The sequence below is a fragment of the Pagrus pagrus genome (genome assembly GCF_965226575.1).
Source record: "Pagrus pagrus genome assembly, chromosome: 6".
NCBI classification, from domain to species: domain Eukaryota; kingdom Metazoa; phylum Chordata; class Actinopteri; order Spariformes; family Sparidae; genus Pagrus; species Pagrus pagrus.
Genome location: NC_140190.1, coordinates 24,160,563 through 24,173,801, shown reverse-complemented (window position 1 = coordinate 24,173,801; position 13,239 = coordinate 24,160,563). Strand labels below are relative to the sequence as shown.

The 13,239-nt window shown below is 37.1% G+C and overlaps 1 protein-coding gene across 1 annotated transcript in view; it reads left to right on the top strand.

The window, feature by feature from the left end:
- LOC311258108 (E3 ubiquitin-protein ligase rnf213-alpha-like) overlaps positions 1–13,239 on the top strand; it is a 63,993-nt gene that overhangs the window by 14,181 nt on the left and 36,573 nt on the right. Inside the window, exons 15-26 of the mRNA XM_084354156.1 lie at positions 1,899–2,021; positions 2,122–2,220; positions 2,301–2,423; positions 2,715–2,904; positions 3,063–3,236; positions 4,423–4,575; positions 6,426–7,045; positions 8,962–9,121; positions 9,200–9,417; positions 9,785–9,922; positions 11,135–11,290; positions 11,455–12,736. Coding sequence (XP_084210282.1) covers positions 1,899–2,021; positions 2,122–2,220; positions 2,301–2,423; positions 2,715–2,904; positions 3,063–3,236; positions 4,423–4,575; positions 6,426–7,045; positions 8,962–9,121; positions 9,200–9,417; positions 9,785–9,922; positions 11,135–11,290; positions 11,455–12,736 — 3,436 coding nt within the window. The remainder of the gene's footprint in view (positions 1–1,898; positions 2,022–2,121; positions 2,221–2,300; positions 2,424–2,714; positions 2,905–3,062; positions 3,237–4,422; positions 4,576–6,425; positions 7,046–8,961; positions 9,122–9,199; positions 9,418–9,784; positions 9,923–11,134; positions 11,291–11,454; positions 12,737–13,239) is intronic.

Sequence of the window (13,239 nt, the reverse complement as noted above, 5' to 3'; positions counted from 1 at the left end):
AAACTGATATATGGGTCGGTAAGATATCGGTAAATCAGAATCAGATATAAAAGGATGTGAGTGTTTCTGTGATTTCTTGTGCAGGCTGAAGGCTGCTGTAAACCTGTTCGACTTGACCACAGCTTTTTGTCTCTGCCCACTGCTGCTAAAGCCTGCTTACATGTGCTTATCTGGTGAAGGGCAGTTAATCTAAAATTAGCCTATTTTGTAGAAAGGTCTGCCTGACAAATATGTCACACATTACACTAGGCGCAGATGCTGCTATGTAACACGTCACGCCCGTCTCAGTTCTTTTAGTTCCACAATGCCGGTATCCTACAATATCTGAAATCACATGGGGCTGGCATTACAGTATGTGTCAGTATTCGCAGTGTGACACAATCTATGAGGAGAAGGCTCTGAAATCCCACTGTACAACTTCTGCTCAGCATCAAACAGCAGACAGACAGTGTTCAAGCCATATACTGTACTGTATATACCTTAGGAGTTGGTAGAGACCTAAACGGGGCTGAAAAGAGAGTGAATATTGGACTTGTATTATTTTAACTGCTGGATGAGTGAATATGCAAATGTTTGCTAACAGGTTTGACATAATAACTTGAAAACTGTGACCAAGAAAACCCTTCATTATTATAATGACCTGAAATAAATAACAGCTACCAGGTGCATGAATCTCTTTTCACTGTTGAAGTACTGTATGTCTTCAAATTATGTTTGTTCTGTTTTTTATATTACAGGCTTTAAGACAATTGGGAGATGTTCTCATTGACAGAACAAAACATTGCAGTAAAAGGTAAAAAGATAAAAATAAACTGTACCTGTCACTGTTTGATAGTATCTATACAGTAATGTCTATAAATGTCAGTATCTATATTGCTTTAGAGATAAAAAAAAAACTATTTCTCATCAATAGATTTTTTTTCTCCATAGTTTTGCTGACACAGAGAAATATGGAGAGCATTGCGTGAAATCTGCAGCAATGCTTCTTGGTTCTGTCTGCCGTCACATAACAGATCCAAACCACTATGATGTTCCCATGGTCTTCCTTTATCTTGTCTGTGAGATTTTCAAGGCATACAACCACATTGATTCCCAGGTGAGACTCAACAGTCTGTCTGTTGGACAAGCCTCATATTTATGTCTCCAAGCCAGTCAGGACTTGAAACGCTTGGTGCAGTTTGCAGCTGTAGGGAACATGGCCTCTGCTTGCCAAGGGTCAAGGTCCAAGAGTCAAGAGCAGGGTCTAGAGGACAGAAACAAAAGAGAGAGGAAGTTGAAGATTTTATATTTGTTCATAAAGTGTCCTGTGAATATGAGGAGGTGTCTAGAACCACAGTGGTCACCTTCTGTACCTCTCTGTCTTATACTTTTTTATTTCTCCAAATTCTTTTTAAAGAATTTATAAAGCTTGTTATGATTCTGATGTTTATATATTTGCAATGTAGCACTCTCTGCTGTTGAATTATACACCATATTTAAAGCAACATTATGAAACTTTTTTACCTTAAAGTAACAATTTGGCTCTTTTGATGTGGGGTTGTATGAGGTATTTATCTGTTGTCTGTGTATTACCTGCAGTAGATAATCGTTAGCTCTCCAGCTGTGTGGAGAAGTAGCGCATAGCACCGACAGGGATGCAAAGCATTGTACTGCTAAGCTGCCAGTTTTGGGAAATGTATCCCCTGTTGTGTTCCATGTGTTTAAGTCTTATGTCTTATTTCTGATGTCCCTCAGTGAAAGGCAGGGTACAACATGTAAAAATACAGACTAGCTAAGTATTAACGCTTAAATGCAAGCAGTGCAATATTAGACAATGTTAAGGTTTATTTTCATTAAATGTTCTTATTATTATGTAAAAGCAATTCAAAACCCATAGTAACTTATAACTGCTATTCCAGTCAAGAGAAGAGTCAATTGGGGAGACATTCGAAACAATGAGGAAATGGCGGAGAAAAACATTCAGTAACAAACTGCTTTGTAAATCAAAAAGGACGCAGTTTTCTGTACCCCATGAAATACAGGTAAGCAAAAATCAATTGCAGTAATGTATATGTTGTTGTCTGTTCTACTTAAAATATGACATAGCTGACCAACTATTAAAATCCAAGTCTCTCTTTCTAGGTATGGGAAAAGTTACTCTCACTATCGTTCAGTCATGAGGAACTCGCTTCAGTCTGGAGAGCCACCTTCATGGCTGATTTTGAAGGAAAGCTAAAACAAGTAAGACTATTTTTGTGTTGGCATGCCTTAAATGTACATTTGTTGTGAAACAAAACTGAGGCTGTGTGCTTGTGTGCTAGGAAACGCCAATGGATCAAATTGGAGTATACTCCAAAAAGATGGAAGAACTGAGCAAGACAAGTCCATTGTTATGCAGTACAATGGAGAAATGTGCGTTGGAGGCAGTTGCAGATATTTGTCAGGTATGATTTTGATAAGTGGTGAATAAAAGTTACAAAATGCTTTTAAATTACATACATGTAAATGCTTATGTATATTCTGTTTGTGTGCTATAAACATAAACAATTCATAAACAATTGTAACCAATGAGGCAGTTAAGAAACTTAAGAAACAAATTCTTGCGCATGTCTCTTGCAATAAAGCAATTAATTAAATCAGCAGATCCCTCCTATTTACAATATTTCGAGTTCTCAATGACAAATACTTGGAGTATGTTGTGCAATGAATTTATTTTTTGATTGTTTTCTGATCAGGATAAGTCTGGCAGAGCCGTCTCAGCTCTTTTGGAGAAATATGATATCAGAAAGTTTGGGAAGCTGATGTCTGTTGTTGTGCTGAAGACATGGCCCACAGATGTTAATGGAAAATACATTGAGGTGGAGGACTTGGTACTTGAGCACCTTTTAAATTGGCCCATATCAAAAACTCTCTTTCAAATGACAGGTAAGTACCTGTAACATATAATATTACAAGACTGACTGGGGATCTGTTTAATTATATATATATATATTTTGTGTTTTTTGGGGTTTATCTCAAGTTGGTGTGTTTATTTTGTCATACTGAAATGTTTTTCAGTTGGTTTTGTTACACCTTTTTTCCAGTTGCAAGAGAAAAACTAATCAACAAATTGTTAGATGAAGCGCAAACAACAATAACTCTGGCAAGTTCAACATTCAAATCTGTGTCAAAGAAGTTCCTGACTGGCGAGATCCAAATCAAAACTTTAAATCAAATCGTCCAGAGAGAACATGTATTTGTTGACTTTCTGAAGATAGGTGAGTACAAATATCTGTTTTTGCTGCTCTTTCTCCTGAAACCCCTCTTTCTTGAGTTTCTATTTCTTCTTCTTCTTTTACTAATTCTTGCTCCAGGCGGTTGCATATGCAACCATGAAGTGACACAGGAACAGTAAATACTTTAAGATCTGTTTCTGTGGCACTTAATGGTTGCATACCGTTTAAGTCACAGTCTGGAGCCCTGACTTTACCTGGAAGGAAGGCAATAAATAAAATAGTTATTTAATTGATTAATTTAATTAATTATTGAATTAATAATTGAAAAATTAAGGATTGTCATTGTTTGGGCCATAGACTTTAACCAAATTGATGTATTCTCTCAAAACAGTGCCCTCTACCTCCACCTAACAGCTGTAAAAGAAATAGTATTATTCAAGAGAAATGACACAGGTTTGTGAACCAATAACCCCTCTAGAGTGCAATCATGTTTGCCCTTTTTTGTACCTTCTGAGAGTTGTCCCTCAGTAAATGAATCTCCAGGATAAAAACCAAGGTGAATTTTGGTTCTTTAATTGAAGTAATCTTAAACTAATGTCAAACCTGATTGTACACCATAGCATCAGCTCCAAACTTGAATTAAACATGTTGGTTAATTGTGTGAGTTACCTTGAAAGTGTGCCATTGGACAGAGTTATATTCTGAGAAATACAAACATATCTCCTTCTAGTAATGCAGATAGTTTTGTTTTTACTTGATCTGGTCTTGAGATATCCACCATTGATTGCTGCTCAGGATTTCAATAGGAAGTACTAGTTTTCTAATAAATAAGAATCATTAAGAACTTCTTGCAATAACACTGCTGTTAACATTTTCAAACTTAGTCCTTTAGTGCTCTCAGTATCACAAACAAATGAACATTCACCATCATCGTATTGCAGGACCATCAAAGGTTTAAGTGGTAGATATATAAAAATCTGGTTAAACAAAACTATCTGCGTTAGTGTCTGTTTTTACAAAAAAGGCAGTGTGTAGGTCCTTTCCTTAGAAGTTCCACCTAGGAGTGATATCGCCTCTGGACCTCTTAGATGACTTCATTTCAACTTTGTATACTGGCTGTATGTGTATATGCACCATCACAGTTCCAGTGGCTGTTTTTCTTTGTTGACATTCACAGTTGCCATTTGTTTCTGTAGTTATGTTCATCTGAGTGTTTGTGTTCCTCTAGATGGCCTCTCTGATGATGGACGTTGTAAAGATGATGGACAAATGACAACCTTACTGAAACTAAGAAAAGACGAAGTAAAAGCTGTCAATAGAGAGAAGGAGCTGGTCGAGGGTCTTCTACAAGTCTGCTGGGAGCTTCCAGAGCACGTCGAAGGTAGGAAGCGCTGATACACTGAGAGCAAAAGTAATGTTAGAAACCTAGTCTTAGAATAGAGACACTACTGTATGCTATGTTGTAGTTTATTATCATAAAATATGTTTTGTAATTTCTTGCAGAATTATATTTGGTGCATAGACTAAACAATCGCTGGTCCATGATTCAAATGAAAAAACACACCTCTCCTTTTATCAAACAAAGGTTCTAATAAAAGACCAAGGCCAGTCATGTTCTGCTGCCACACCCATGTCTGTTGTTAGTCATTTAAACTAGAGAGTGCTGGTGAGGTGTTTGCATTTAATATTTTGTATTGTATTGCTTTGTTAATTTTCACTTGTCTTCCAATCATACAGCAAGAATGAAGGATCTAGGGACAGCCATAGCTTTGCCAGGCAAAGTAAGAACAAGCAGTACAAGCTCTTAACTAGAGTGCTCACCGGCTGCACGGTTATGGGTAGCATATTCAGCATAGGAAGAATGCTCCAAGTGAGAAGCTGTCCTGGTGAACTTTGTGTTGAAACACAAGGAATGTGTTCTTTCCAAAAGAATCGACTGACAAATTGGGTATTGTTATGCTGGTGAGACTACCATAGTTTTTGTGGCGTGCCTGACATCATTAGTACTTTTGTCTTTGCATTATGTTATTTTTTTTTTGGAGTACAGATACAGACTGGTTATTGCCTCTCATACAGATGGGCAATTTACATGCACGTTAGTAGTTAACTGTCAGTTGTCCCCTTCTCAGTGTAAACATGTGAGGCAAAGTGAGGCGACCTGAGATGCTGTATCAGAAAGTTTAAGTACTGCTTGCTCTTTGAGGTTAGCAGAAACATGCCAACGTGTTTCTCAGCAGGGTTGTGGAAACACTTACCAAATCTATTAATAGGCTCACCTCACTTGGTATTACAATAACATTATTGTTTGAGTCATTTGCTACTTTGTATGGAATAATACATGTGCCCACTTTTAAGTCTATTGTTAAGGGCCTCACCCTCTCACCTCCAAACATACTGCAGGACATTGTGGCAAAACATTTTGGTTTCATCTGACCACAGAGTTTTCCTCCAGAAGGTACTTTGTCCATGTGATCAGCAGCAATGTTCAGTCAAGCTTTATGGTGCCGCGTCTGGAGCAAAGGCTTCTTTCTTGCATGGCAGCCTTTCAGCTTATGTTGATGCAAAACACACTTGACTGTGAACACTGACACCTGTCTTCCAGCAGCTTCTAATTCATTGTAGACTTGCTTGTTAGTGGTTTTTGGTTGACTCTTGAGCATCCTGACCAATTTTCTCTCAGCAGCAGGTGATAGTTTGCATTTTCTTCCTGTTCGTGGCAGTGACACAACTGTGCCATGCACTTCACACTTACAAAAAGTTGTTTGTACAGTTGATCTTGGGACCTTTAACTGCTTTGAAATGGCTCCAAGTGACTTTACTGACTTGTTTAAATCAATAATGTGCCCTTTCAGATCAGCTGAGTCTAATGGGTGTATCAAACAAGCCCTATTTAAATGGGCCCAGAAAAGTCACCAGCTGTTATCAATCAGAATCACTCAGAAGAAGTTAAGAGACCATGCTACAAAGAAAATTTGATTTACACAACTTTCTATAATCACCAAAATTGATCGTTCAATTTGCTGTATGTATATTTTTGAGCCAGCAGATTTGGTCACATTTTCAGAAGACCCATAATAAATTTATTATTGAACCAAACTTCATGAATGTTTTTAGTGACAAAGTAGTTTGTGTTCAGCTCATTCCATCACAGAAAAATGAGATAAACCCATGATAAACATGTTCTTTACAAGTGTATGTTAACTTCTTAATATTTATCTTTTTGATCCACAGTTGACTTCAAGGGGTTGGACAAAAAACTTGAGCAGAACATTGAGATGATGAACCTGAATGAATTTATGAAGGTTCACACTCTTGATGGAGAAACCTGTTCTGCAACTGGGCAAGTCACTTATTTCAATCTTTGTGATGCCACTCGTCAAATGGCTTCAGAACTGCATGCTGTTAAAGACAGCACAATCTTCAGAAAGTGCTGGACGCACCAAGTAGAAGAGCTGTCATCAGACCACCATGATACAGATGACACTGAAGATCTTGATGAAAATAAGGAAACCTACACTCTTGACCTGGTCTACAGCAAAGTATTCCAGAGTTGCTACAGCAAATACAAAAGGCTTTATGATGGTTTAAAGAGTGGGGAACTGTTATTAGAGGATATAGACAGCATTTTTGTGTACTGTGGAAGAAAATATGAAGACTTGCAGGAAGAGTTGGACATCATGTGCAAAACAGATCCATCTGATAACAGAAAATGGATCAGTGGAAGGATTCACCAGATTCAACAGTACCATGGTCTTCATCTTGCAATGGAGTCTGCTAAAATCATCATGGACATTAGGAACACAATGTGTCCAGAAGGAGACTTCAACGTACTGGAGAAATTGCTGCAAATGGTATGTTTCCCAATCATTTAAAGTTAGGAAGAGCAGCTTTATCCCTAAAAAATGTCCTTTAAAGAAACACCAGTTACTTCACCAGAAAGCCTCACCAGAAACTTCATAATTCTTATAAAGCAGGGTTTCCTCTACATGTAATAGATTGTGGCGCACCGCCACGGCAAAATAAAAGCCGCCACACCTTCAGAATAATGTTTTTATGTTGTTTTATGTTTATGTTAATGTAAATTATTGTATGAAATGTGAATTTTGGCACAAAACATGGTGTTTTTCATGAAATGTGATGCTACGCTGCAAATACCCTTATTTTGAAAAACCAACACCGGAGTCACCACCTGCCTGTCTGGCTGCGGCGCGCGAAAGACGAAGAGAGTAGAGACGACAGTCCGACGTGGAGGGAGAGAAAAGGGTCAAAGAAAGGTACCTAAGCAGGGCCGTAGTCACCATTGAGGACACCGAGGTCATGTCCTCATATTTTTTTCTTAAGTTTCGTTTCATTAAAACCGAAAGTAAACACGGTCGCGACGTGACTGCAGGTCTATATTTAGAACGGCAATTAAATGAATCGGAGCAAAGATGCAGGTAGTGGTGAGAGGCTGCATCAACCCAAGTTATCATTTGTTGCAGCAAGAAAGGCAGATGATGATCAGGCAAAGAGGAGGAAAGGTGAGAATTGTAATAAGCAAAGAGAATGAGAAAAATAGTGAACGAGCCTACAGATGCAACAGATAGCCAATAATAGAGATGCTAAACTGTAACCTTCTGTAAATGTAGCCTAGGCTGAAAAATGAAAGGACATGCAATGAATCAGAATATTTTAAGGCCATGTTCAGTCACAGTATGAATTATCCATCACTAATATTATTTGGATGTTTGGATGGATAAGTAATAATGTGACTAAGCATGGCATTAAAATATTAGGTCAAATTATAGTAATCATGACTCAGTAGTATACTTAGACTTTTCATTTTAAAAATTCAACAGAGGATGAGACAGGAGAGAGAGATGAAGAGGTTGAAGGGACAGAGACAGGAGGAGAGGAGAGAGAAAGAGCAGGAGAAGGAACCAGTGAGATGCATGTGGAGTCTGCCGAATGTTGACCTCGGTATTTCAAAAATCCTGGCTACGGCCCTGTACCTAAGCTAGGTTATATTTGATACAGTTTTGTTCAAACCCGTGAAAACGACCCTAATGTTATAGATGGATTAGGCTACAAAAAAAATCCTGAGTCGGGATAAATGTGTTATTAAGTGGTTAATACCGGATACGCATTATTTCTATCATTATTTCAGAGAGATTCTTATTTTTATTTTAGTTTTGTACCATTGACACTTGTTAAAGAGAGATTACTTTAGGCCTAATAAAGCATGTCGAGTCTTTGGTCATACAGTAGAGAGAGATATTATTTTGTTGTAGATTAATTTTTAACTGTAAAACTTAATTTTCTATTGATAGAGGAAACCCATTACGTTTCAGATACATGTTTTGAACAGCACAACATAAGGTTAGCTTAGGTAATGCCCAGGTAATTTTCTGCAAGATCCTATTTTCAATTATTATTTTCAATTCATACCGGAAACCATATAGTAAATAATGTATTTAGAAAAACATTCAGTTTGAAATAGTCATAATTTCACATTTCAAAATTCATGTTGTCGTCGTCACCCCCCCTTTTCCACCTGGGCAGACCTCCCCCACGGTTTAAAAAATCCCTGTAAAACCCTGTAAAGACTAGTTTGGTCTTGTACTCTGAATAAAGTACTGAAATACTAGTAGAATATTCACCCACAATCCACAATAGACCATTTAAATAAGAGTTTGAGAAAACTGAAAAGATAACTGAATAAAATAGACTTTTATACAGCCTTTTAGAATCACAAATCATACACTCAACAATTTAATATTTTTTTCAGACTCAAGGTGACTTCAAGAAAAACAGCTTGAACTACATAGATGAAAACCTCATGAAGACCAAAGATATTCTGATGGACATTACGAATGATGCCAGGGAATGTCTTCAGGAACTCAGTCAGAGCCTAGAGTTTGTCCTGTGGGTTAAAGAAGCACTTGAAGGTACAGTAAATAGCATTTTTTGTTACCTTGTACTATAGACAAGAAGTTGTGTTGGCTTAAGGAACTTTTTAATTGCAGATATCAATGAGCTGAAAGTTTTTGTGGACCTGGCATCCATCTCTGCTGGAGAAAATGACCTGGATGTGGATCGAGTGGCCTGTTTTCATGATACTGTCCTTGGTTTCTCATCCATCTTGTATGGACTGAAGCAGGACTCTGATTTTGAGGCCTTCAATGAGTCATTGTCAAAATTATGGAAAGCACTTAAAAGTGACAGAAATTTACCAACAAAGCTGGTAAGATTCCACCCTTTATGTCACCACCATACTGTAAGTAATTTGCTACTACAATTAAACCACAATCAATCAAAAGTTTCTTAGATGTCTTATTATCCAAACCAAATTGTTTCAAAGGGAAAAGATAGGGTTTTCACATGCAACATTTTAAGCAAATCTTTTGGGAAAAGGTTTATCCTCTGATAGAAGCTTAGCTACGTAGTTTTCTATGAATACCACAGCCTGTTTTTTTTTTCAAATGCATAAAATGCATAAATGGCTACTGTTCATTTATTATTTGCTACATGAAGAAAACACATTGAAAACTGATTAAGTAGTTAATGTGAAGAATTACGTTCAAAAAGTTTCATTTTGTACCTTATTTCAGAGGGATACAGTACGACATCTGGAATGGTTGAAGACTGTGAAGATTAGCCATGGATCTGTTGAATTTTCATCTCTGTCCCTGGCAACATCCATCAATGAGAGAGGAATATACACCATCAAGGCCCAAGACCAGAAAAAGGTAAGCTCAGTGCACAACATGAAAAAATTTGACAGCACTGGACAAATATCATTGTAACAGTTATTATTAGTATCACCATAACAAATTTTAAAGTTCAGTTTCAGTATTAAAAAGAAACTGTAAAAAATAAGCATGTCAACACATCTTAACTGCCCGGATTAAAACCTCTTACAGTAAGTGGGTGTTTTTTACAGATACAATTTAATTAATTTAATCAAAATCACATTGGCTATCGATGTCTCGTGCATGTGATGATGCTTTTATAGCTTTGTGCAGGCACAATTAAGTCACATTTTAAAACTCTTAACACAGTAAGTGAAATATAAGTCCATGTGAACCAAGCTGAAATAATTTTTCATTGCTTCCACACAAAATGCATTCAATGACCACATTTTCCAAAATCCAGGAACCCTTCTCTCATTCAAACTGTTAAAAAAACACTTTCAAAACAGAATTATTACAAATTTGCAGAATATTTACTATGAAATTAAAAACTATCCAAACACAGCTGATTGCAATTTCAGCCAAAAGCCTACCCAGGTGACACGTTTTTAGTTACAGTATTAGACTAGAGAGGGAGAACTAGAACCCTCATTGACTTTACTGTATGAGTGATTATATTGTACATGATTATTATTGCAGCTCTAGAATTTAATGAATTTGATTTTTGTTTAAACTTTTCATTTTTCACAAGTAACTTACAATTTAAAGTGCTGCATTTTTGATTTATTCTTACTTGCCTCTTACCTGTATTTTTTAGTATGGTCATAGGATGATAACATGTTTTTCTATGATGAAATACTGATGTATGTGAAAAAAAAATGTAACTTTAAAGATAAAAGTCAATTGTTTTTGTAAAGCTCCCTGTTGTTAGTGTTATTTAGGTCAGGAGGTGGGATTACCAGTTTGGCCAAGACGTGTTTTGGTAATGCAGACTGTATGAGTTTTAGAAAAGTGGCTTTGATATTGACCAATACTTTATAGCATTTGGAAAAAAAAAAATGTAATACCTTTTATAATATTCCTTCAAAGTCTTCACTCCATGTATGAGTTTGGACAGACATGATTGTCAAAAGCAATTTGACTGACTGGGCTTGACAACTTGACTTTGCATACCATTGTGAGGAAGTAATTCTAGTTAGGTCAAAGAACTTAAAATAAACACTAATGTAGTCCCTGTCATATTGCTGTTTGCTTTCTCTTTCCCTGTAGCTCACTTTAGAGACTTCCCTGATGCTGGAAATCCAGGATGGACATGAGGAAAACAAGACATACACCTATGAGGACCTGAAAGAGTTGCAAAATAAGCTTATGCTCATGTCTGGAAGAGGGGAACAAAATCAGGGCACGGTGGAATGCTTCGCTGAGGTGTGTATAGAAATTGTATATTTTGTGATTTTATGAAAAGAGATTTATTTTTTAAGTCTGATTTTTTTTGTTAATTTAATCTAAAGTCAATCTAAAAATAATGATTGTATTATTTTTTTTTATTTCCCATAACTGTAATCTCACTGTATCTTCTTCTTATGCAGGTTTTTGAGAATGTCCAAAGACTTACCAAAGCATTTGTAGACCTTTATGCTGCAGGGAACCCACTCTACAGATGTTGGGAAGCTAGGATATATTGCAAAACTCAGAGTGACCCATGTATCATTATGGAAATCAACTTTTGCAAGACCCTGCATCGCATCCAAGTATGTGGAAGTCTAGTCGAAGAACTTGGAGCACTGTCCAAGAAGATGGAGTTGTTTCTTGATGACTGGCGAAACTTCATGGACAAACAAAGATCTGATCACTACTACTTAAACTACTTCACAGCAGAACAAATATTCTACCTCTGCAGTGTTATGACACCAGCAAATGTGAATGTAGAAATAGATGACAAAGCTTTGATGATGCTCTCTTTTATCCAACCAAACTGCACAACATCAGATGTGTGGAGCACATGGGAAAGGTTTCACAAACAATATGAGCCTGGGAAAAGGATTAATGATGATGGTCAGTTTCAAAGTCACTTTCTTTGGCAGGATGACAGCGATATGTCTTCAGCTAATGTGAGTCATTTTACAACAGATGATCTAGCAGACAAGGCAGACCAAACTGTGGGCTTGAAAGAACTAGAAATGTTGTGGAATGGTTACATGAGGAATGAGGGAATATTTTTCCACGACCTTTTGGACGTAAGGAGTTTAGGGCATCTGTTGAAAATGATGACTGTCGCAGAAAACCAAAATGAAAATGAATGGGAAGAACCAGTGCTCTCAGAGGCAAAAGACAGTTCACTCAGGAGAGAGGTCCCAAAACGCCTCCTCTCAAACCAGCCTAACCTCATAATTTGCCCACATGATGAGGTCTTGACTTCAAGTATCTGCTTGTACATGACCAGTGACTATGAGCCACTGCCAAGTTATGATGAGGTTCTCTTGTGTACCCCTGCAACATCTAATGAGCAAGTAGATCTTTTTCTGAGGAGATGTCTCACACCAGGTGACATTGGCCAGAAGATTTACACAATGCTTTGGGCAGACCAACTAACCTATGACGTGAGCTGTGCAATGGAGAAGTGTTTTCAGAAACTGCGTTCCCAGTTTAAACATGATTACACACTAGTGATCTTTTGCAGCTCTGACAGGGAGCACACTTACATTCCTACTGCATTCAGTCAGTTCAAAAGAGACTTTGTGCCACAAGACCGATTGGAAAGGATCCAGAAGTATTTGTCCAAGCATTACACTGTTCCCTCAGACCACAGGAATGCTATGTTCAAAGGTGGCCATTCTGTTGGCATTGTAACTTCCGGGAGAGCAGGAGTAGGTAAGTCTCACATAAACTGTAGTTTTATAATATTTATCATTTAGCTTTAAGTTTTTTAATGTTATCTGTGTGTCAGCCTTATGTTAAGATCAACAAATTATTTATCTTTAACTAAAGTTTAAATATTTGCATCCATATTCAGTTCCAAGAATGCCTATTGCACAAGTCTGCCTTTAATTCCCAATCACAATTTGTCCATTTGGCAACGTTTTCTGTTGGAGATGAATTGAGTTGTGCAGTTATTTTGCATGCTGCATATTGGGTTAGGTAACCCAGGGGGATACATTTTTAAAGAGTTAATCTTTCAAACTGGGTTTTATATGAGCAAATGTTTTTGTACATTGTATTGCAATTCTCATATTTATTGATGCTTGCCTTTAGATAAGTACTATTTTGGTATTGTTTAGCAAAATGAAACGGTGTCACCAGTTTTGGAGTATATAATTATTTCATACAACTCAGCAAAATAGACGTCTAATGCTGTAAATACAACATGGGAGTTT